Here is a 21,125-nt window from a genome sequence, read left to right on the forward strand (position 1 = left end):
GAATCACATATAGGCCAGACCACGTAAGGATGGCAGATTTCCTTCCCTAAAGGACAAGATGATTTTTTTAATGATAATTGACAGTAGTTACATGGTCACTATTAGACTAGCTGTTTACATTGTATCTTATGTGGGGTGGTACGGTGGCTCAGTGGTTAGCACTGCTGCCTCAGCGCCAGGAACACAGGTTCGATTCCACCCTCAGGTAACTATGTGGCATTTGCACTTTCTTCCTGTGTCTGCATGAGTTTCCCCTGGATATTCCAGTTTCCTTCCATGGTCCTAAGATGTGTAGGTTAGGTGGATTAGCCATGGGAAATGCAGGATTGCAGGACTAAGCTGGGGTGGAGAGGTTGTGGGTGGAGGGAGTGGGGCGTCTTCAGAAGGATTCTTCTTCCATGCTGTAGGGTTTCTATGATATTGAAAGTAAATTTCACTATTTGCCAAGTTGGGATCAAACTCATGTCTTCTGAACATTAACCTGGTGTTCTGAATTACAGGCTAGCGACATTGCCAGTCAGTCATTGAACTCAGCCAATGTTTCTAGTGTGTCCCTATCTCTAAGCCATGAGGCCAGTTCAAAGTCCCACTTGACCTGGAAGTGTGTCATATCATATCTGAACAAATGGACTGAAAATATCTGAGTCACATTCCATAATTTTGAGACGAACATATGAAGGCATCCTTGCTGATTTCACTCCTGACTCTAATTTTAAGATTATTCCCGTTATTTTGGACCATCACACCAGAATTTCATCATTTATATAAATGATTTGGATGTGAGCATAAGAGGTATGGTTAGTATGTTTGCAGATGACACCAAAATTGGAGGTGTAGTGGACAGCGAAGAAGGTTACCTCAGATTGCAATGGGATCTTGATCAGATGGGCCAGTGGGCTGAGGAGTGGCAGATGGAGTTTAATTTAGATAAATGTGAGGTGCTGCATTTTGGGAAAGCAGATCTTAGCAGGACTTATACACTTAATGGTAAGGTCCTAGGGAGTGCAGCGAAACAGAGACCTTGGAGTGAGGGTTTATAGCTCCTTGAAAGTGGAGTTGCAGGTAGATAGGATAGTGAAGAAGGCATTTGGTATGCTTTCCTTTATTGGTCAGAGTATTGAGTACATGAGTTGGGAGGTCATTTTGTGGCTGTACAGGACATTGGTTAGGCCAATGTTGGAATATTGAGTGCAATTCTGGTCTCCTTCCTATCGGAAAGATGTTGTGAAACCTGAAAGGGTTCAGAAAAGATTTACAAGTATGTTGCCAGTATTTAACCAAAGGGAGAGGTTGAAGAGGCTGGGACTGTTTTCCCTGGAGCGTCGGAGGATGAGGGGTGACCTTATAGAGGCTTATAAAATCATGAGGGGCATGGATAGGGTAAACAGGCAAAGTCTCTTCCCTGGGGTGGGGGAGTCCAGAACTAGAGGGCATAGTTTTAGGGCGAGAGGGGATAGGTATAAAAGAGACTTAAGGGGCAATTTTTTCACACAGAGGGTGATACATGAATAGAATGAGCTGCCAGAGGAAGTGGTGGAGGCTGGTACAATTACAATATTTAAAAGGCATGTGGATGGGTATATGATTAGGAAGGGTTTGGAGGGATATGAGCCAGGTGCTGACAGGTGGGACTAGATTAGGTTAGGATATGTGGTTGGCATGGACAGGTTGGACCGAAGGGTTTGTTTGTGTGCCATATACCTCTATGACCCTGTGACTCTATAAAATAGTTCATTAATTATATCTGACCTTTTACAAAAATAACTCAATGAAGCACAGATTTTCTTCACTCCACCACTTCATCCATCTGGGGACAAATTTTCGGATTACTTCCATGGAGATGTGTTTATTAAGATAAAGGATGACATTTAAGATGTTTCTTAAAACTTAACTCTTTTGTTCAAGCTTTTAGTCATCTATCCTAATACCACCTTACACAGTTGTGTGCCAAATTTTCTTTGAAAGGACTTCACAAGAACATTAACAGAGATTTTACAATATTCAAGATGCTATATAAATGGAGGTTGTTGTTGTTGATTAGGACACCCCACTGTTTTCTTTACTCCGGGAAAGACAAGAGAAGTTTATGTAATCAGCCCTTTCTCACCTGGGACACTGCTAAAACAGAACAAGAAACCTATGACCATTATTTTTAATTCATTCTTAATAACAGGAGAAAATCCATTTCTTACAACTGTATTAATTCGGGGCAGCACGGCTCAGTGGTTAGCACTGCTGCCTCACAGCACCAGGGTCCCAGGTTCGATTCCAGCCTCAGACAACTGTCTGTCTGGAGTTTGCACATTCTCCCCGTGTCTGCGTGGGTTTCCTCTGGGTGCTCCGGTTTCCTCCCGCAGTCCAAAGATGTGCAGGTCAGGTGAATTGGTCATGCTCAATTGCCCATAGTGTTAGGTGCATTAGGGAAATGGGTCTGGGTGGGTTATTCTTCGGAGGGTCAGTGTGGACTGGTTGGGCCGAAGGGCCTGTTTCCACACTGTAGGGAATCTAATCTAACAATTCTGTGACTTGGCTAGGTGACAATCTCATCTACACAGGAATTACTGTGTTCCATAGCAGCTATCATCTTTCAATGGGAGACAGGAGACTTCTTGGCAAACAGAGAGAGATCAGTAAAGTACAGGATAAATCCTCATCTGCAGAGAGAAGTTAAACTGGGATCTAGAAAGCTCCCCTCAGTTAATCCAAACCAAGCCAAAAGAACATAAAAGTCTGGAAATGTTGGTTCCAGAGCTCTTCTGAATGTGTTTATTTTTAGTGTGAAGAGAAATATGAAGAATTTGTAGTCAAAAATAGAAGTGCTTATGGATTAAAATGTTGAGAATTGCAAGAAATGTTCATTGACAATGTTGTTCTAATAGTACTTTGGTCTGAAGGAATTCCTAGAGGGAGTGAGTGGTGAACTGAGACTGACTGACTGACTGTTTTTGATGCATTTGACCAAATGCGACATCAAAATATAAATAAAGGCAGTGGGAATCAGGAACAAATATCCTCAGTAGTTGGGGGAGAATTGGCCTCATGATATTATCATTGAACTGTTCATCCAGAAACCCCAGGGAATATTCTAAAGGACCCACTTTGAATGGTGGATTCAATAAAAATCTCTGATTAAGAGCCTAATGATGACCATGAATTAATTGTTGGTTGTTGGAAAAACCTGTCTGGTTCACAAATGTCCTTTTAGGGAAGGAAACTGCCGTCCTTGCCAGGTCTGGCCTACACATCACTCCAGACCCACAGCAATGTGGTTTACTCTCAACAGTCCTCTGGGATGGACAATAAATGCTGACCTGGCCAGCGACTCCCTCATCCCATGACTGAATTAAAAAAAACTGTGCAGAAAGGCCTCTGCCATAGGAGGTTGAGATTGAATGTTTTCAAGAGATGGTTGGATATGGGTTTTAGGGTTAAAGACATTAAAGGCTATGGGGAGCCAGTGGGAACAGGGGACAAAGTTGGATGATCAGCCGTGATCATTTTGAATGTTGGAAAAGGCTCAAAGGGCTGCTCCTATTTTCGATGCTTTTTAATCACATAAAAGGCCCAAAGATGACTATTTCAGTCACAGCATGAGAGCATTAGGCCTCCTGGTTGGAAGTGATGTGGGGCTCCCACCAACTCCCTAAATGGTGGGTGAGGTAGGGGAACCAGGGGAATTAAGTTCTGGGTTGATAAAATGTGGTGCTGGAAAAATCATAGATTAGATTCCCTACTGTATGGAAACAGGCCCAACAAATTCACACCAACCCTCCGAAGAGTAACCCACCCAGACACATTACCCTATATTTACCCCTGATTAACACAATGGGCAATTTAGCATGGCCAATTCACCTGACCTGCACATTTTTGGATTGTGGGAGGAAACCAGAGCAAACCCACACAGACATGGGGAGAATGTGCAAAGTCCACACAGACAGTCACCTGAGGCAGGAATCGAACCTGGGTCCCTGGCGTTGTGAGGCAGCAGCGCTAACCACTGAGCCACCGTGCTGCCCTAGCTTGACCTGTTGTGTTTTTTCCAGCACCACATTTTATCAGCTGACTTTCCAGCATCTGCAGGCCTCACTGTCTCCAAGAATTAAATTCTATCGTTTGCCTTTGAAATAGGGCCAGGAGTGAAATCATAAAACACCTTATTATGCAGAGGCTGATAGAAACCCAAAAAGGTTTCCTCTAAAAAGATTTTGAACTTTGGGGTTAGTTGTGTTTTTAAGATTTGGTTTAAATTAATGACTTCAAAAGGATAGCGGAAGGGAATTTGAGGGGAATAAACTTGCAGGACTGTGGAAATCAGGCTGAGGAATGAGACTGATTGGATTGTTGAATTGAAAGTTTGCATGCACTCGATTGTCAGAATAGCTTCTTTCTGTGCTGCAATCTGACTCTATCATTACGTCTTTGTGTGGTATGTTTATCAGGGATAGGAAGCAAAACCGAATAAATGGAGCTGAGAGACATTTCAGTCCTGGGCTTGACTGAACAGTGCAGTGAGCTAGATGAGCTGAATGGCTCTTAATTTTCCCAATTTATATCCCCACCCTGGCTCAGCTTTGAGTTTGTGCCAAGAAAATCAGCCAACTGACTCAGTGCAGACCAGGAGTACTGTTTGGGAATGTTGAGTCTGTACATTTAGTGATGCTCTTGCCCATTAGGCCATTGTGTGAACTGAAAGTGAAGGATTATAGGCATTCCTCAATCCAACTTCATTGCCAAGAACTGAATCACCAGTGTCCATTTAAGCTACTGTTAGAAAATGCACTGGTAACTTAATCCGTGACAGTTATAAATTGCATGTGGGCTGTAAACTATCCTCTTTGTGTGGCTCCCCAGTTATTATCTGGGAAAGAGTTGAACGATTAATTTACATTCTCTGCTCCAGTCACTGATCCAGCTATCCTGACATTACAAAGCAAGCACTGTGGAAAAACTGAGACGAATACTGGAAGAGAAAGAGAGTGAAAGAAAAATCTAGCTGCAATGAGTTGATATAGGAGTGGCTTTCCAGTCAAAAGTTAGAATGTTTTAGTACTTGCTTATATCAGCGCTGCTAGAGCAATGATAACATGTACATGCTTTCTGTTGTTTCCTTAGACCAGATGTGCTGCAGCCACAGTCAAGGGTGGAAGAGGAAACTGATGTGAAAGATCCTGGAGGTCAGGCCACCGCGGTAGGGTGGGAGATTGCAAAGGGGCTGGTGTTGCCAGTGAACATTTGTCCAGTCTGAGACGAAGCTGACACATTACACGAGGAGGGCAGAATAACTTCAGGGATGCTGAGCTTAAAGTTACCTCGTCTGTTCAGCATCAATCAAGTGCCAAAAGTAGGTGAATTTTACAACCTATCATCTGTTTTTTTTGTACACAACCACATTACGATTCTAAATTCAATTTGTACAAAGCTGTAAAGTGCTTTGTGGGATTGCTTGCCACTGCAACAATTCGCATTATTTTCCTCTTCGCCATCAATAGGCTCCTGTTTTCTAGGACCTTAATTGCAAGTGTGTGACATCGATATAAACAAGGCAGCTTCTGGAGGTTGTGGAGAATTAAATCCTTGTGTTAAAGCTTGAAGCTTCCTATCCTGAGAGCAGCAGGCCCTGCCTCTTGGGGCCCTACCTGAATTAGCGACAGCACTCCGTGGACCCACGTCACTTGGTCATGTTTTTTTGTCTCTTCGGGTTGTGATCTGAACTTGCCGACCTCTGGAAAAATACAACAGAAAATAGTTTTCAATGTGGATTGAAGTACGGGTGTTTATTCCCATTGTGCTGCTGGAAGAACTGATGTGTACATTATCCCTTTGAGACCTTAAAAGTAGGGCAAAAAAAAATCTACACCTGAGCAAAGGTCACGTTACAGAAAACAATCGCATCTTGTACCAAGTTACAGAACATTGCATCAGGATAGCCTTTAGTGGTATTATCACTGGACTGTTAATCCAGTGACAGGGTCAAGATTAGAGTGGTGCTGGAAAAACACAGCAGGTCAGGCAGCATCCAAGGAGCAGGAAAATCAACGTTACGGGCAAAAACCCTTCATCAGGAATGAGGCAGGGAGCCTCTGGGGTGGAGAGATAAATGGGAGGGGGTGGGGCTGCGGAGAAAGTAGCGAAGAGTAAAATAGGGGGATGGAGGTGATAGGTCAGAGAAGAGGGTGGAGCGGATAGATGGAAAGGGAGATTGGCAGGAAGGACAGGTCATGAGGATGGCGCTGGGGGAGGGGAAATGAGGAAACTGATGAAGTCCAAATTGATGTCCTGGGGTTGAATTATTCCGAGGCGGAAGATGAGGCGTTCTTCCTCCAGGTATCGGGTGGTGAGGAAGTGCTGGTGGAGGAGGCCTAGAGGAGGCACTGTTAATCCAGGTAATGTTCCAGAGACCCAAGCTTGAATCCTGCCATGGCAGATGGTGGAATTTGAATTCAATACAAATCTGGAATTAAGAGTCTGATGATGACTATGCAGTGATTGTTGGGAAAGTTCACCTAGTTCACTAATGTCTTTTAAGGAAGGAAACTGCCATCCTTACCTGGTCCGGCCTATATGTGACTCCAGACCCACAGTAATACGCCTGACTCTCTGGGTAAATTAGAGATGGGCGATAAATACTGGCCTCGCCAGTGGCGCCCTCGTCCCTTGAATGAATAAAACAAAACGTCCCCTCCTGACTCAGGTTCTCATTGATCTCTGTCTCTCACGGTCCCTAGACTTAATACAAGTGACTACATTACCTCCAGACAGGGGAAGGAGAGTAGGGCAGGGGCTCCTAATCACTATCAGCTTAAGATCGTCACTAATAAATCAAACAAAAATACTCTAGTGTAACTGATTTTACTCGAAGAGTACCAGGAATATATGGAGTGGCCCAAAGACAGGGAGCCGTCCCTAACTGCTGTTGACTAAGAGATAGTGTGTTGCTTTCTTGAAGTGCTGTGAAATGGTGCAGGTATACCCACAATGCTGCTCAGGAGGGTGTTTCATGATTTCAACCCAGCAACAGTGAAGTAAGTAAAGAAAATATAGCTCCAAGTGGAGGGCCGAGTGATCTACTCCAACTCCTAATTTTTTACTTTTGTGAGTTGTATTGCTTTCCCCAATGTAGCACAGAATGATACATCAAATGACCTCCATTGTGTTGGATGATTCCATGTTTTCTCACTGAATTTATTTCCACCAGTATTTTTGGTTTTTTTCCCTTGTTGTATCCAGGGTTACAAATCCTAAAAATAGCGTCAGTCTCACTGCCTAGAAAATATTTTATTCATTACTTACAATTTTGTATGGGCGAATGATTGAAATGTTGTTCAGTTATTTTATCCTTGCAAATGTGATACTTATTTAGTGGCGCTAAAAATGACAAGTTCAGTTTTTGTTCCATATTGTGTATTAATTTAAAATAGTGATATTTAGCTGGGGGTAGTGGGGGTAGCTACTGTACTCTCTGGGTTCTGCTTCAGTCCTTGTCTCAGTGAAAAGTTGAACAGTTGGGAACTCCTGATCAGAGGGGAAGGAAAGTCTATTTTAATGGAAGAGTTTTTTTCAGGATTCTAACAAGCCCACATTATCACCCCATTCTAAATGACTTGGCCAGTGAAGGGGCTGGGTCTTTGTACAGCATAATGGCTTTTGTTTCACTTCAGAGATTTGCTACTCTTCCCGGAGATTTTATTACATGACCTTCCATCTACAAGGCACAAGTCAGGAGTGTAATGGAGTACTCCCCACTTGCCTGGATGGATGCATCTCCAACAACGCTCAAGAAGCTCAATACCATCCAGGGCAAGACAGCCACTCGATTGGCACTGCAGCCATAAACATCCAGTCCCTCCATCTCTGATTCTGAGTAGCAGCAGTGCAAGATGCACTACAGAAATTCGCCAAAGATCCTTAGACAACACCTTCCAAGCACACAACCACATCCACTTAGAAGGTCAAGGGCAGCAGGTACATGGCAACCCTCCCACCTGCCACCTCACCATCCTGACTTGGAAACATATTGCGTTCCTTTACTGTCGCTGGGTCAAGTTCCTGAAACTTCCTTCCTGAGGGCATTATGGGTCTACCTATAACAACATGTACTCCTGGGGTTCCAGAAAGCCACTATCTTCTCAAGGGCCAACTAAGGCAATAAATGCTGGTATGGTCAGCGACACCCACATCCCACAAGTAAATAAAGAAAACGATCAACTGCCCTATCATCTCTCCCTCTAGCTTCTGTATTTTCAGTATTTTTACAACAGCAATGGTGAAAAATGCATGTACTTTCAATGCCCTCATGATCTTTCCTCCAACAGGGCGCTGAAGATTAATTTTTAATTTCTGGAGACTCTGGAATGAGTGTACCTATTCAGAGAGCATTACAATTCAGCCAGTGTGGACTAGTTTCACAGGCAGGAAGGCCTATGCACACAGAACACATTCCCTTTTCTATCAGTCAGTTTTTTTTTGCAATGTTCTGACAGTTTTTAATGCTTGTTTTATCCTGGTGCCAACAAAAACTTCATTTAAGTCAAATTCCATACCCATCAACGGGAGGCACTCAGCTTATACCCGCTGGGTTACTCACTCAGTCCCATAGCTACTGTGATATAGGTCTGTCCACTTTCCAGAACTACTGCTGTATTAAAAATTAATCTGCTGGTCACACAGCTGTAATCAACCTAGGAGAAACACTGTCAGGGCATTCAAAACTCTTCATTGAGAAGTTCCATAACTGTATTTACAAAAACAAGGTCATGGGGCTTTTCTGATCAGGTGACATGGTTCGAGTTGGGAAGTGAGAGCTTCCAGGGATAAGTCCACTTGGAGCTGGCAATGGTACAGCTGAACTGTTATCTAAGACACTGTGACTACAGAGAAAACTAGCTTCAGAGATATTCCTGGACCTCTCACCAAACACAAGGTGGTTCGCAGTGTAGCGATAGGATTGGGTTAGAGCATCCTTAGATCTGGAGAAATCAGAACAGAAATTGGAGGAAAGCCATTGACTTTTAAACATATTTGCAAAACCTTCCTTAGCTGATCTTGAACTCAGTGATTGACAGTTAACTAGACATTTAGAGTCATAGAGATGTACAGCATAGAAACAGACCCTTCGGTCCAACTTGTCCATGCCGACCAGATATCCTAGATAAATCTAGTCCCATTTGCCAGCATTTGGCCCATACCCCTCTAAACCCATCCTATTTATATTCGCACCCAGATGTCTATTAAATGTTATAATTATATCAGCCTCCACCACTTCCTCTGGCAGCTCATTCCATTCATACACCACCCACTGCATGAAAAGTCGCCCCTAGGTCCCTTTTAAATTTTTCTCCTCTCAACTTAAACCTATGTCCTCCAGCTTTGGACTCCCCTACCTTGGGGAAAAGACTTTGGCTGCTCACCCTATCCATGTCCCTCATGACTTTTTTACGAACTCCTATAAAGGTCTCTGATGCTGCAGGGAAAATAGCCCCAGCCTATTTAGTGTCTCCCTATAGCAAACCATTTGGAGGTGAGTGTCTCAGCTGAGTGGTCCTAGTAGTTCATGGACAGTTGGGACAAAGCACAAATTTCAGTGTGTTTGACTCTCTCACCTGGTAAAATGTTCTGTCTATTGGGGCTGCCAACTGAATGCATTTATCTCCACGCCAAAATTTCATTATCTGTATAAAATGTGAAACCATCATGGTCTCTGAATCCACGTACCAGTGCTTCCCAAACCATCTCACCATGGCCCCATTTCAAGCTTTGAAACTTGTCATGACCTCTCAGTGAGAAATGAAAGAGTGGGTTGTAGGGGTTAGGGGGAGGGGTGTGATGTGAGGGTAGGGGCCCATCAGAGAAGGAGCTGTGGGGCCGATGCAACTTCCCTCCCCAAATATTTTAGAAGCTAAAATTGATAATCCTTACACCTCTGGTAGGTGTTGATAATGTCTTGTAGAGAAGACAGGAAGTTGGAAAAGAATATTCCAAAGTTTTTCAGGTTTCTTTTTGCTTGTCTGAGCTCATTTACAGGGATTGAGGGTAGTAAGTGTATTGTTCAATGCTGGGAATTCTACACCAAGGAGATCACACCCTGACTCCCCAAAGCACAGCCAGCACCTAGAAGGCTCAAGTCAGGAGTGAGATGGAATACTCCTCAGTTTCCTGGATAAGTGCAGTTCCAATTAACACTCAAGAAGCTTGACGCCATCCCGAACAAAGATGCCAGCTTAATTGGCACCACACCTGCCACTTTAAACACTCACTCCCTCCACAACTGTTGCATAGTGGCACCAGTGTGTACCATCCACCCCAATAACGTACTGATGCTCCTTCAAAAGCACCCCCCAAACCTGTGACTTCTACCATCTCGAAGGACAAGAGCACATGGGGCACCACGATCTGAAAGTTCCCATCCAAATCTCATACACCATTCTGACTTGGAACTACACAACATTTTTCATTGTCGCTGGGCCAAAACCGTGCAACCCGCTCTTTAACAGCATGTGGACTATAGGTGTTCAAGGTGGCAGCACACCACCACCGTCTCAAGGGGCAGTTAGTGCTGAGCAAGAAATGTTGGCCCCAGCCAGTGAAGCCCACATCCCAAGAATTAATAAAAACCGCTCCAGCAATCATGGTGTGTGGGGCAGGATTGGTCCACTCTTCTTCTGTCCATGGATTTTGTGTTCATTGAAGTAACGTAGGCCCTTCTTATGTGTCAGCATTTTGTATGCAGCTGTTACTGACAGAACATTATCGAGGGTTGACAATTTGAGCAACATGTTTTTGGAATTTCTCATTGACCAGCAAGTTGCTGTTCCTTGCACCAAGTGGTGGTCTGTTGCTGGACATCATGAGCAGGGGGTTGCTAAACAAGGGATTTGGTGCCCAAGGTGAGGTCTCTTGTTCACCTGGCTAGGACAGTGTCATGTAATTTGCGATCTTTTAACCTTCACCAGTCTGTTTGGGCATTGAATTCAGCAGTTAGTGGATGTCTCCCCTCTGTAGGCTGTCAAAACCCAGCAAATGCTAACACTTCATTTCAGGCAATTCAGTCAGAGAACAGGACACTTACTGATCTGCTTTAATTACCTGTAACAGGTATTCCATGAACACAGCATCATTTTTGGATATCGTCACCCAAGGAGCACAGCGACTGATTGTTTATTCAGCCTTTTCCAATTGACAAATGAAACTGTGAATATCTGGACCCACTTCCTGCCAACCTGGTAAGTGCTCGCTGATATGACATTAGAGCAACTGTTACGACACGGGGTAAACCCCTCTGCTAATTTAAACCAGCAGAAAAGGTTCACCCCTTGCTATAATCTCTTAAAATTTGAGAAGCAAAGAGCTATCCCAGAGGTCACTATTTAAAGTAAAAACTAAAAACTGTATTATTTAAGTCCAACAGAAAATATTAAAATCATCAACTATTCAGAACTCCTTTCTCTTAAACCTATCTTTTACTGCCCACTCTACGATATTAGTCTGATAAAAAAATCCAGATTAAGATTTACAAAAATATTAATAATGTTTCAAAACCAGTCAGTGTTGCTGAATTTCCTTTATAGATTTTCTCCGGGCCTGTTTCGATTTTCTGCTGTGCAAACTCCTTCCCTAGGCAGGTACCTCTCAGAGAACTCTTGATCAAGCAGCCTACATTTGTTGGTCCTTTGGCAGTTCTCCATCAAATGTTCAAAAATGTCTGTATACCAAAACATTTGATCATTTCATTGGTTTTAATATTATCAAAATACTAAATTCAAACTTGATTGGATTTTGGTATCTTGGGGCATAATTTAAACAGATTGGCCAAATTTGAATTTGTTTTTGTCTCAAGGCAACCCATCTACTGCTAGGTGTTTCGACTATATGTTACATTGTTACCTTGTTCAGAACACTTTGTGCTGTGTCTAGCAGGCTGAACTAGCTTTTCAACTTTCTTAAAGGTGCAGGACTTCTACACCTTTATAACACAACATAGAATGGGCATGTATTTACGTCCCACTTTACAGCACAGTGGTGAAGCCACTGTTACTTTGTAGGCAAATGCAGCAATCCATTTAGACACAGTAAAGACCTACAAAGGCAATGGGTTGTGACCTGTTACCTTGCTTCATTGGTGTTGGTTAAAAGGATGAATGTTGGATTGCGCACCAGAAAAACCTTTTTTTAAGTAAGAAACCCTCACTTTCTTTTTAAAGACCTCAGCACTGTGCTCCCTCAGTACAGCACTCCCTCAGCACTGCACTGCCTCAGTACAGCCCTCCCTCAGCACTGTGCTCCCTTAGTACAGTGCTCCCATAGTAAACTCTCTCTCAGCAGGGCGCTCGCTCAGTACAGCACTTCCTCAGCACTGTGTTCCCTCAGTACAGCTCTCCGTCAGTAAAGTGCTCCTTCAGCACTGCACTCCCTCAGTACAGTGCTCCTTCAACAATGTGCTCCCTCTGTACAGCCCTCCTTCAGCACTGCATTCCCTCAGTACTGTGCTCCCTTAGTACGGCACTCCTTCAGCACTGCAAGACCACATCTGGGCTGGGAAGTGCAAGTTAACATTTTCACCCGACGAGTGTTGGATAGTGACTATCTCCAGCAGAAGAGAATCTGATCCTCACCCCTTGGCCTTCATTATCAACATTTCTATTGACCAGAAACTGAACTGGGCTTGTCATATAAATACAGTGGCGACAAGAACACATCAGAGGCTAGGAATCCTACAGTGAGTAACTCACCTCCTGACTCCCCAAACCCTGTCCACCATCTACAAGGTCCAAGTCAGGAGTGTGATGGAATGCTCCCCACTTGACTGGATGAATGCAGCTCCAACAACACTCAAGAAGCTTGACACCATCCAGAACAAAGCAACCCTCTTTCTTCAGCATCTCCTCCACCACCTTCAGCATTCACTCCCTCCATCACCAACACACAGTAGCAGCAGTGTAACCATCTCCAAGATGCACTACAGCAATTCATCAAGGCTGTTTAAACAGGCCATTCCAAATGCATGATCCCTTCCATCTAGAAGGACACATGGGAGCATCTCCACAACTGCAAGCTTCCCTCTAAGCCACTCACCATCCTGACTTGGAAATATATGAGTATTCCTTCAGTGTCTTTGGGTCAAAATCTTGTGACCCCCCCTTCTTGCAGCATGTGGGTTTACCTACAACAAATGGACTCCAGAGTTTCAAGAAGGCAGCTCACCACCATCTTTTCAATGGGCAACTAGGGACAGGTAGAGAATGCTGGTCCAGCCAGTGATGCCCACATACCAGGAAAGAGGAAGGAAATCTCCCATTCTCAAGGACATCCTGCTCTAAAGAATGGTGTATTTGTCACAGGGTTAATGCTTGTGAGATTATCAGTCCATTTATTTTATAAATAGAGTACAGCCAGGAGCGAACACAGGGATTTAATCTGACCAGAGGTTACAATTATTTACATTGAGATAGATTACCTACCTAAAGATTAATTTGTTAAGTGGTAGCTGGTAATGAATTGCTTGCAGAAGCAGGATACTGCCAAGACTGGAAATCTGAAGTAAAATATAGAAGACAATGGAGAAACTCAGCAAGTCTGGCATCATCTGTGCAGTGAAAAATATCAATGAATGCTTTGTGAAAAAGGTTCATGATCTTTTTCTGAACAATGAGATCCCGATGGAATATTTGTTCCTTTTATCTTCATCTTACTTTGCATCTTTTTATTAATTGTAAGGGGATACTGGGCAGGGAATGGGAACAGATGTTAGTGTTGCAAACTGGAACACTTTTTGTGTCAATATTTGGCAGCCAGTATCAGATTATTTATAGTGTTACAATGTTCTGTTTGTAATGTCCCAGTAAAATGTGAGAATGGTCATATTGTGAACATCATAATTTATTCTTTCACAGCATGTTCACAAAAGACCTGTATTTACATAATACCTCACCCAACCACACGGCAGTTTCCAGAGAAGAGGCAGACCGGGCATAAAACATTATCCGTTTCTCTCTCTACAGTAGCTGCGAGACCAGCTGAGTTTCTCCAGCACTCTGTTTTTTAATTATTGTTTCAGATTTCAAGCATCTGCAGTATATTGATTTTACTCAAATGCATAAGGCCTATTTTATATATATTTTTGAAATAACACTAAATTATTCAAATGAAATAACTGTTTCAATGTAGGAATCACAGCTGGCAAATTTCCCAAAACCAGCTCACGCTTTTGTAACATTGGTTGAGGGGTAAGGATTTGTCTGGACACCTCAGGGGACCTTGTCTTCTGTTCTTCAAAATAGTGCAATGGGATCTTTCTCCCCCAACTGAGGGGGGGCAGATCGGACTTTGATTTAACATCTTGTTCAACAGTCAGTATCACTGACAGTGCAGCAGCACTCCCTCAGTACTGCACTGTGGTGTCAGCCTAGGGTATGTGCTCAAATCTTTGGAGTGGGATTTGGAATCATAGAGTTAGAAATGGGAAATAAGTGCCTGCGTTGCCGGGTTGCTGCAGTTATACAGCACAGGAAGAGACCCTTCGGCCCATCATGTCTCTCCTGGTCATCAAGCATTCATCTCTTTTAATCCCATTATTTCCAGCACTTGGCCCGTGCTACCTAAGCCACACCTTTTCTGTTTCTTAGGGGTGAGTGGTATCTTTCAGATCTCAGCTAACCTCAGAGTAACTGAGAACCACTGGGAATGTGTTTTTATTTCCCAGTTAGCCAGCCTTCTGGTTTTTATGAGTAATATTGCTCATGAGAAGATTTTTGACCAATGCTGACCCAGTGTGGACCTTTTTGATCTAAACTTCTCTTTGTGTTATTTTAAAGCAGGTTTCAAGTCACCTATCCCTAACAGGGTAACAGCACCAATTAGAACAATAGCATAGTGCCTTGTCCACACAGGACAAGCAGCAATCTTATGCTGTAATTTGTTTCTTTGTGTTTGCTGGGGTTTGAACCAAGGCTGGATTTCAAATGATATTCATTTCGTTGAGGAGCTGAAGCAATGCTTGCATGCAAGGGAACATGGAAGAGGTCGTGTCTATTAAAATCTAATAAGAAATAAATCTCATGCTCACACTCGCGCAATAGACTGAGCTACATAGAGTTTGTAGAACAGAAACAAAGTTGGTGTGGCCTGTTGGCATGGGGACAGAATAACAGTCCTGGGTTAGTGAAGTGGGAAGTTCTCCTGGGCCTCCTGTTTCTGAGCATTATAGTATAATATGGTTCATACAAATCACAAGGATGTGACTAATCACATGGTTGTAATCAGGAGGAGAGGAGACACTACTCTGTGATGAGCAAATACTAAGGGATGTCTTAGATACTATACTGAACAGCTTTATTTGATATTAGCCAAGGGAAATGCAGGATTACGGCAATAGTGTGAGTCTGGGTGGGATGCTCTTCATTGGTGTAGGCTCAATGGGTTGAATGATCTGCTGCTACATTGTAGGGATTCTATGAAACTTGCACAAGTCAATGTAAATAAAGAAATGTTGTAGCACGTAAGGAGTTCCAAGAGCCGCCTTAGCCAGAGGGAGCAAGTAACCTCATGGACTATTCACCCAGAATCCAAAATACTCCAGACCAATATCTCAATGTGTTACTGACAGCGTTGGTTTAAAGCATACAGAAAGCAACACCATCCAGAGAGATCAGCTAGAAGGGGCATCTGCACTGGGAACTATTCTGAAGAAGAGCAAGGGTTTTTTTCTTCCCATTGTCTGAAACAGCATTCACCCCTCAACCAACAAACAAATTAAGCTGATGTGCTGTCCATATATCCCTTTGCCATTCGTGGGATCTTGCTGTGTGAAGGTCACCCCATTTCCTACTGTCCAGCAGCAACTGTACGTCAGTAAAACTTCAATGACTGTGAGGTTCTTTCAAACATCCCATGGCGTGACAGGCGCTATATAAATGCACATTCTTCCTCTGGGGGCCAGATCAGCTTTAGTGCTGGATTCCATCTCTGCTGGTGTTTGTGAGGGATTACCCACCTGGAATAGTCACAACTGACAATTGTGGGGGGCAATTGTCACACAACTGCTTTCATCTGTACTGTACTAAACCAGAAACGAGTCCAAATTACATCAGGCCTTTCTTATCACAATTTCGCCCTGGGGTCTCACTGCAGTGCATCCTCCGACATCAATTTGCTTTCAATCATTTCACTGTATAATCAAGAAAACTCTTTGGTACAAAGCAGAAGGGAGCCAGAGATTTTCCTGATTGTACGGCATTAGCCAGCAAGCAGGTAAATGCAGGCAATAAATGTCTTGCTAATTATCCCCTTGGCAATAGCATGCATTATACACCAAGGTTAATGGCTGCTCAGAGTCACTTAGTAAATGTCTTACACTAGCCTGTTAACATCAAATACAGGATATTGCAGCCTGGGCTTTGACCACAGTGAGTGGTGGGAAGGTGGTGCTTGTGCTGTGTTAATCTACATGAACAATAAAAGATACTAAAGACTTCAGCGCCTAAGGGCTCCATAATCGTCTTTGTTAAATGTAACGTGGCTCCGACATGATCACACAGGGAGTTTGCAAGGGCGATGAATCAAAGGCTTTGGGGCTCAGGGTGGAGCAATCATGGTTTGTTTCTTGAAAATAAGCTTCAGAAAGAAAACTGAATACCTTTTTCCCCCCAGTTGAGGTTCTCCATTATGAACGAAAGTGCTGTTTTCAGACAGGATGCCAGGTTAGCCACGCAATAGTCCCTGAATAATCCTAACATGTGGTTTCAAGCTGGTTCAAGGGTGTAGCTGCAAAAGTGCTACTTTTGGTGACAGTCAGACTAGTTCAGTACTTTTCAAAAACAACCTGGCAACAAACAGCATAGAATCATCTTTACTGTAAATAATTTGGGGGAAACTCATGCAGGAAGAATAAACAGGACGCAAATAGTGACCATCTGTAAAGGAGCCAACTACCATTACAGGGCGGGCTTTTATAAACAAAGATTTGTCGATACACATAGACTTTATCCCAACTGACCTACCCCATTATAAGAAAGAGAGAGCCCTGCAGAGCTAAAATAAAAATAGAAAACACTGGAGAAACTCTGGCTCTTCTGCAAAGAAAATAATAGAATTAATATTTATCTCCTTTTTTCTCTCTCCACAGGTGCTTCAGACTTGCTGAGTTTCTCCAACACTTCCTGACCTCTATCATTGTTTGGAGTCTGCACACCTCCTTTACTTTGTGTCTCTATCAACATATCCTTCTATTCCTTTCACCTTCAAGCACCTAGCCCTTACATTCACCTTAACTATGCAAGTTCCATGTTCAAACCGCTCCCTGGGTAAAGAGGGTTTTCTTGAATTCTTTGATGAACTTATCAGTGTTTATTTTGTGTTTAGTAGCTCCAACATGTGCCAAACTACAGGCAAATTTAACCACTTCCTCTACATCTGCCCCATAATAATTTTAAAGACCTTGATCAAGTCACCTTTCAATCTTCTCTTTCCTTGGGGTAAAAGGCAGTACCTTTTCAGACTTGCTTGATAAGTCTTTGCATTCCTTGTGTAAATCCTTTCCATCCATTCTCCATTGTTCTAGCTCCTGCTGTATTAAAACACATAATTATAAATACATTGTGAATGAATTACAGCAAAATAAACATTGACTTATCCAGTGGTCACAGCTGAGGTTTCCCCAGGGATGCCCACTGTTTTTCCAGCCGTAGAATTCACTGTGGAAAACTCACATGACTTTGCCTTTGGATTCCTATCAAAGACTGATAACAAATAACTTATCCACAGATAGACGAGAAGACAAAGGCTATATGTTGATACTGTTCTTTGTTAAGAAAATGTAGTACCCCTCCCCCATTTTCTTGCTGTTTCATAGGTTTCTGTTAAAAAGCAGCCTTTCTACTCCTACCCACACTACTGCACGATGACACTTTGAACAAACTCAGTTGATCCTTAATTATTTATTTACATACGTTAGGAGGGCAACCAATTTCAAAGGCCTGCACCCCAGTATAATGTGAGTCTGCTTACATATTACATGCTCAGCCACTGCAAACATTTCTGTTAGGCAGCATGTAATTTCTAGCCTATTATCCCTGTTTCTGTCTCCACAGATGCTGCCTGACCTGCTGAGTTCCTCTAGCCCTTTCTGTAGAAAAAGCTGCAATTGGAATCTGAAAAGTATAAACATTTTAATTAAGGTCCACCTGTCAACATATACCGTGGTACATACACTGAAGAAAATCATTGATAATCCAGCATAAAAAGCATTATAATCAATTATACTGATTTTACGATGTGTTGCTGCTCATATTCTATGTGTCTCTACTGGGGATATTAAACATGCATTCATGTCTACACACCCCATACACTCTCATCAATTTTGTTCCATAGAAGCCAAATATAAAGTGATTTGTATTCCAAAATTCTTTCAATGAAAGAAGATAAAGGCTTACATTTCTATAGCAACCCTTTTAACGTAATGAGAATATGTTGATTGTGATGTAACACTGACACTAATAATCGCATTCTAATGAGATATTAGGAGAGGAACGGAAGAGTTGTATAATAGAGTGTAGCCAGTAATCAGTATTTCAGAATGTAAATAGTTTACAGGACCTACTGGGATTCAGACAATAGTCACTCTTTGATAAGTTAGAGACAGAGATGCAGCAGACTCTGAGTAGGGACGGTCTAGCTAAGTCGAATGGCCTTGATTGCAGTCCAGGCACTCAATGTGCAGACTATGGTTAGTAAGTTGCTGATGACACCAAAATTGGAGGTGTAGTGGACAGCAAAGAAGGTTAATTCAGAGTACAATGGGGTCTTGATCTATTGGGCCCATGGGCTGAAGAGTGGCAGATGGAGTTTAATTCAGATGATTGTGAGGTGCTGCATTTTTGGAAAGGCAAATCAGGGCAGCGAAAGATTTAAAAGGGACCTGAGGGGCAACATTTTCACTCAGAGAGTGGTGCATGTCTGGAATGAGCTGCCAGAGGAAGAGGTGAAGGCTGGTACAATTACAGCATTTAAGAGGCATCTGGATGGGTATATGAATAGGAAGGCTTTCAAAGGGATATGGGCCAAATGCTAGCGATTGGGACTAGGTTAATTTAGGATATCTGTGTGGTATGGATGGTTGGACCGAAGGGTCTGTTTCTGTGCTGTACAGCTCTATGACTCATTTTAGTCAGAATCTAAAAGGATTCTATAAAACAGGATAGACTCCATAGGAGCTGTACAGTCAGAGGAGACAGGAGATCACAAACATCCTTTAATGCCATCAGGACATCTCAAAGAGCCCGTTCAGAACATTTGAAACATAACACAAAAGTAGAAACTCAGCAGGTCTGGCAGCATCAGTGGAGAGAAAGAACAGTTAAATTTTGGATCCAATGACTGTTCGTCAGAATGATGCAATAAAATTAATTAATCACTTATCAGTAATCATTATAAAATTAACTCTGTTAAAGTAAATTAGAAATAACATTCTGAAAGGGTCGCTGGATCTGAAACATTAACTCTGCTTTCTCTCCATAGTTGCTGCCAGACAAACTGAGTTTCTCCAGTAATTTCTGTTTTTGCTTCTGATTTCCAGCATCCGCAGTTCTATGTGTTTATTACATTTGAAATGTATTTATTGTTATAAAGTAGCAAGTGGGGTGAGCAAGCACAAAGCTGAATTGAATGAATATTTGGTTTTTTTGTCTGTACTTCACTTTAGGGCAGCACCGTGGTTATCACTACTGCCTCACAGCGCCAGGGACCCGGGTTCGATTCTAGCCTTGGCTGACTGTCTGTCTGGAGTTTGCACATTCTCCCCGTGTCTGAGCAGGTTTCCTCTGGATGCTGCAGTTTCCTCCCACAGTCCAAAGACATGCACTTTAGGGTGGATCTGCCATGCTAAAGTGTTCATAGTGTTTAGGGATGTGTAGGTTAGGTGAATTCATTAGGTAAATGTAGAGTGACATGGGAAAATGGGTCTGGTGGGATACCCTTCGGAGGGTCGGTATGGACTTGTTGGGCCGAAGGGTCTGTTTCCACACTGTAGGAATTCTGAATCTAAATAAATTAAACTAAATTAAAATTGTCTCCTTCTGTTCTGCAGGTATTTCCTCTGGAATCTTCTGGCTCTGTCCTACACCCTGGACTTTTGGAATGAAGCCTACACGTGGCCTCTCCTTGTTTACATGCTGTCGAGTTGCATCTACCCATTTACCTCAAGTTGTGCCCATACATTTAGCTCGATGTCCACCCGAGCCAGACACATTTGCTTCTTTTTTGACTATGGTGCTCTCAGCCTGTATAGTCTAGGTACAGATGACTCCATTGATTCTAAATGAATGTGTAGCTAGTGTGTGACTTTGGGAAGCTGGTAACCTCACTGCTTCTCCCATGTTAACTGTGACTGAAATTTGGCAACAAGTTGTCCCAACTGCGCACAAACCGGGGTTACCGCTGACTAGAAGCTCTGAAGAAATTCATCTTCAGTTATGCTGATGAAAACAGTGTGATGCTTTACATTCTGTGTTGCTCTTTCCTCATAGGCTCTGCTACTGTCTACGCAGCCTACATTATGCCAGACAGATGGATCAATACCCCCTTCCACAAGTGGTTTGTTACCATCGCCGTCTTTAACACCATCATTTGCACTGCGCTGTCATGCTACTCCAGGTAAGGCTGGTTACCAGAGCATCACACTTCCTTTGGCCTTGTTATGATGCAAGATGAGGGAACCATTACAATGTTTCTTTTGTTCAAAGTTAAAATCTGTCAACACCAGGTTGTAGTCCAACAGGTTTAATTGGAAGCACTTGCTTTCGGAGCGCTGCTCCTTCATCAATTAAACCTGTTGGACTATAACCTGGTGTTGTGTGATTTTTAACTTTGTCCACCCCAGTCCAACACCGGCATCTTCAAATCATTTCTTTTCTTCTTTAGACTAGCCTCACAATGCTTACTGATGTGATACCAATATAATTAGATACAAGAGTTTTGAGCCAATTGCCTGAATCAAAATGGTCAGAACATATCATGACACCTGCTGGTGAAACCTCGCCCAATTAGATTTTAACCCTGGCCTTGCCGTGCCCCTAACAACTCTGACCCCAAATTACTCTAGGGCTCAACTGAAGCTGTGACCTTCTCCTAACTTGAGG

The 21,125-nt window shown here is 42.8% G+C and overlaps 1 protein-coding gene across 4 annotated transcripts in view; it reads left to right on the forward strand.

The window, feature by feature from the left end:
* The window catches only part of LOC132834374 (membrane progestin receptor gamma-B-like), a 92,647-nt gene that overhangs the window by 41,847 nt on the left and 29,675 nt on the right, over window positions 1–21,125 (forward strand). For all 4 annotated transcript variants that reach the window (XR_009647178.1, XR_009647179.1, XM_060853216.1 and 1 more), the window contains exons 2-5: window positions 5,113–5,341; window positions 11,092–11,219; window positions 20,075–20,280; window positions 20,514–20,640. Coding sequence is in view for 2 of the 4 variants with exons in the window: in XM_060853216.1 (XP_060709199.1) it covers window positions 5,291–5,341; window positions 11,092–11,219; window positions 20,075–20,280; window positions 20,514–20,640 (512 nt within the window). In the remaining 2 variants the exon portion in view is untranslated. The remainder of the gene's footprint in view (window positions 1–5,112; window positions 5,342–11,091; window positions 11,220–20,074; window positions 20,281–20,513; window positions 20,641–21,125) is intronic.

The sequence above is a fragment of the Hemiscyllium ocellatum genome, chromosome 39, assembly GCF_020745735.1.
Source record: "Hemiscyllium ocellatum isolate sHemOce1 chromosome 39, sHemOce1.pat.X.cur, whole genome shotgun sequence".
Classification (NCBI taxonomy): domain Eukaryota; kingdom Metazoa; phylum Chordata; class Chondrichthyes; order Orectolobiformes; family Hemiscylliidae; genus Hemiscyllium; species Hemiscyllium ocellatum.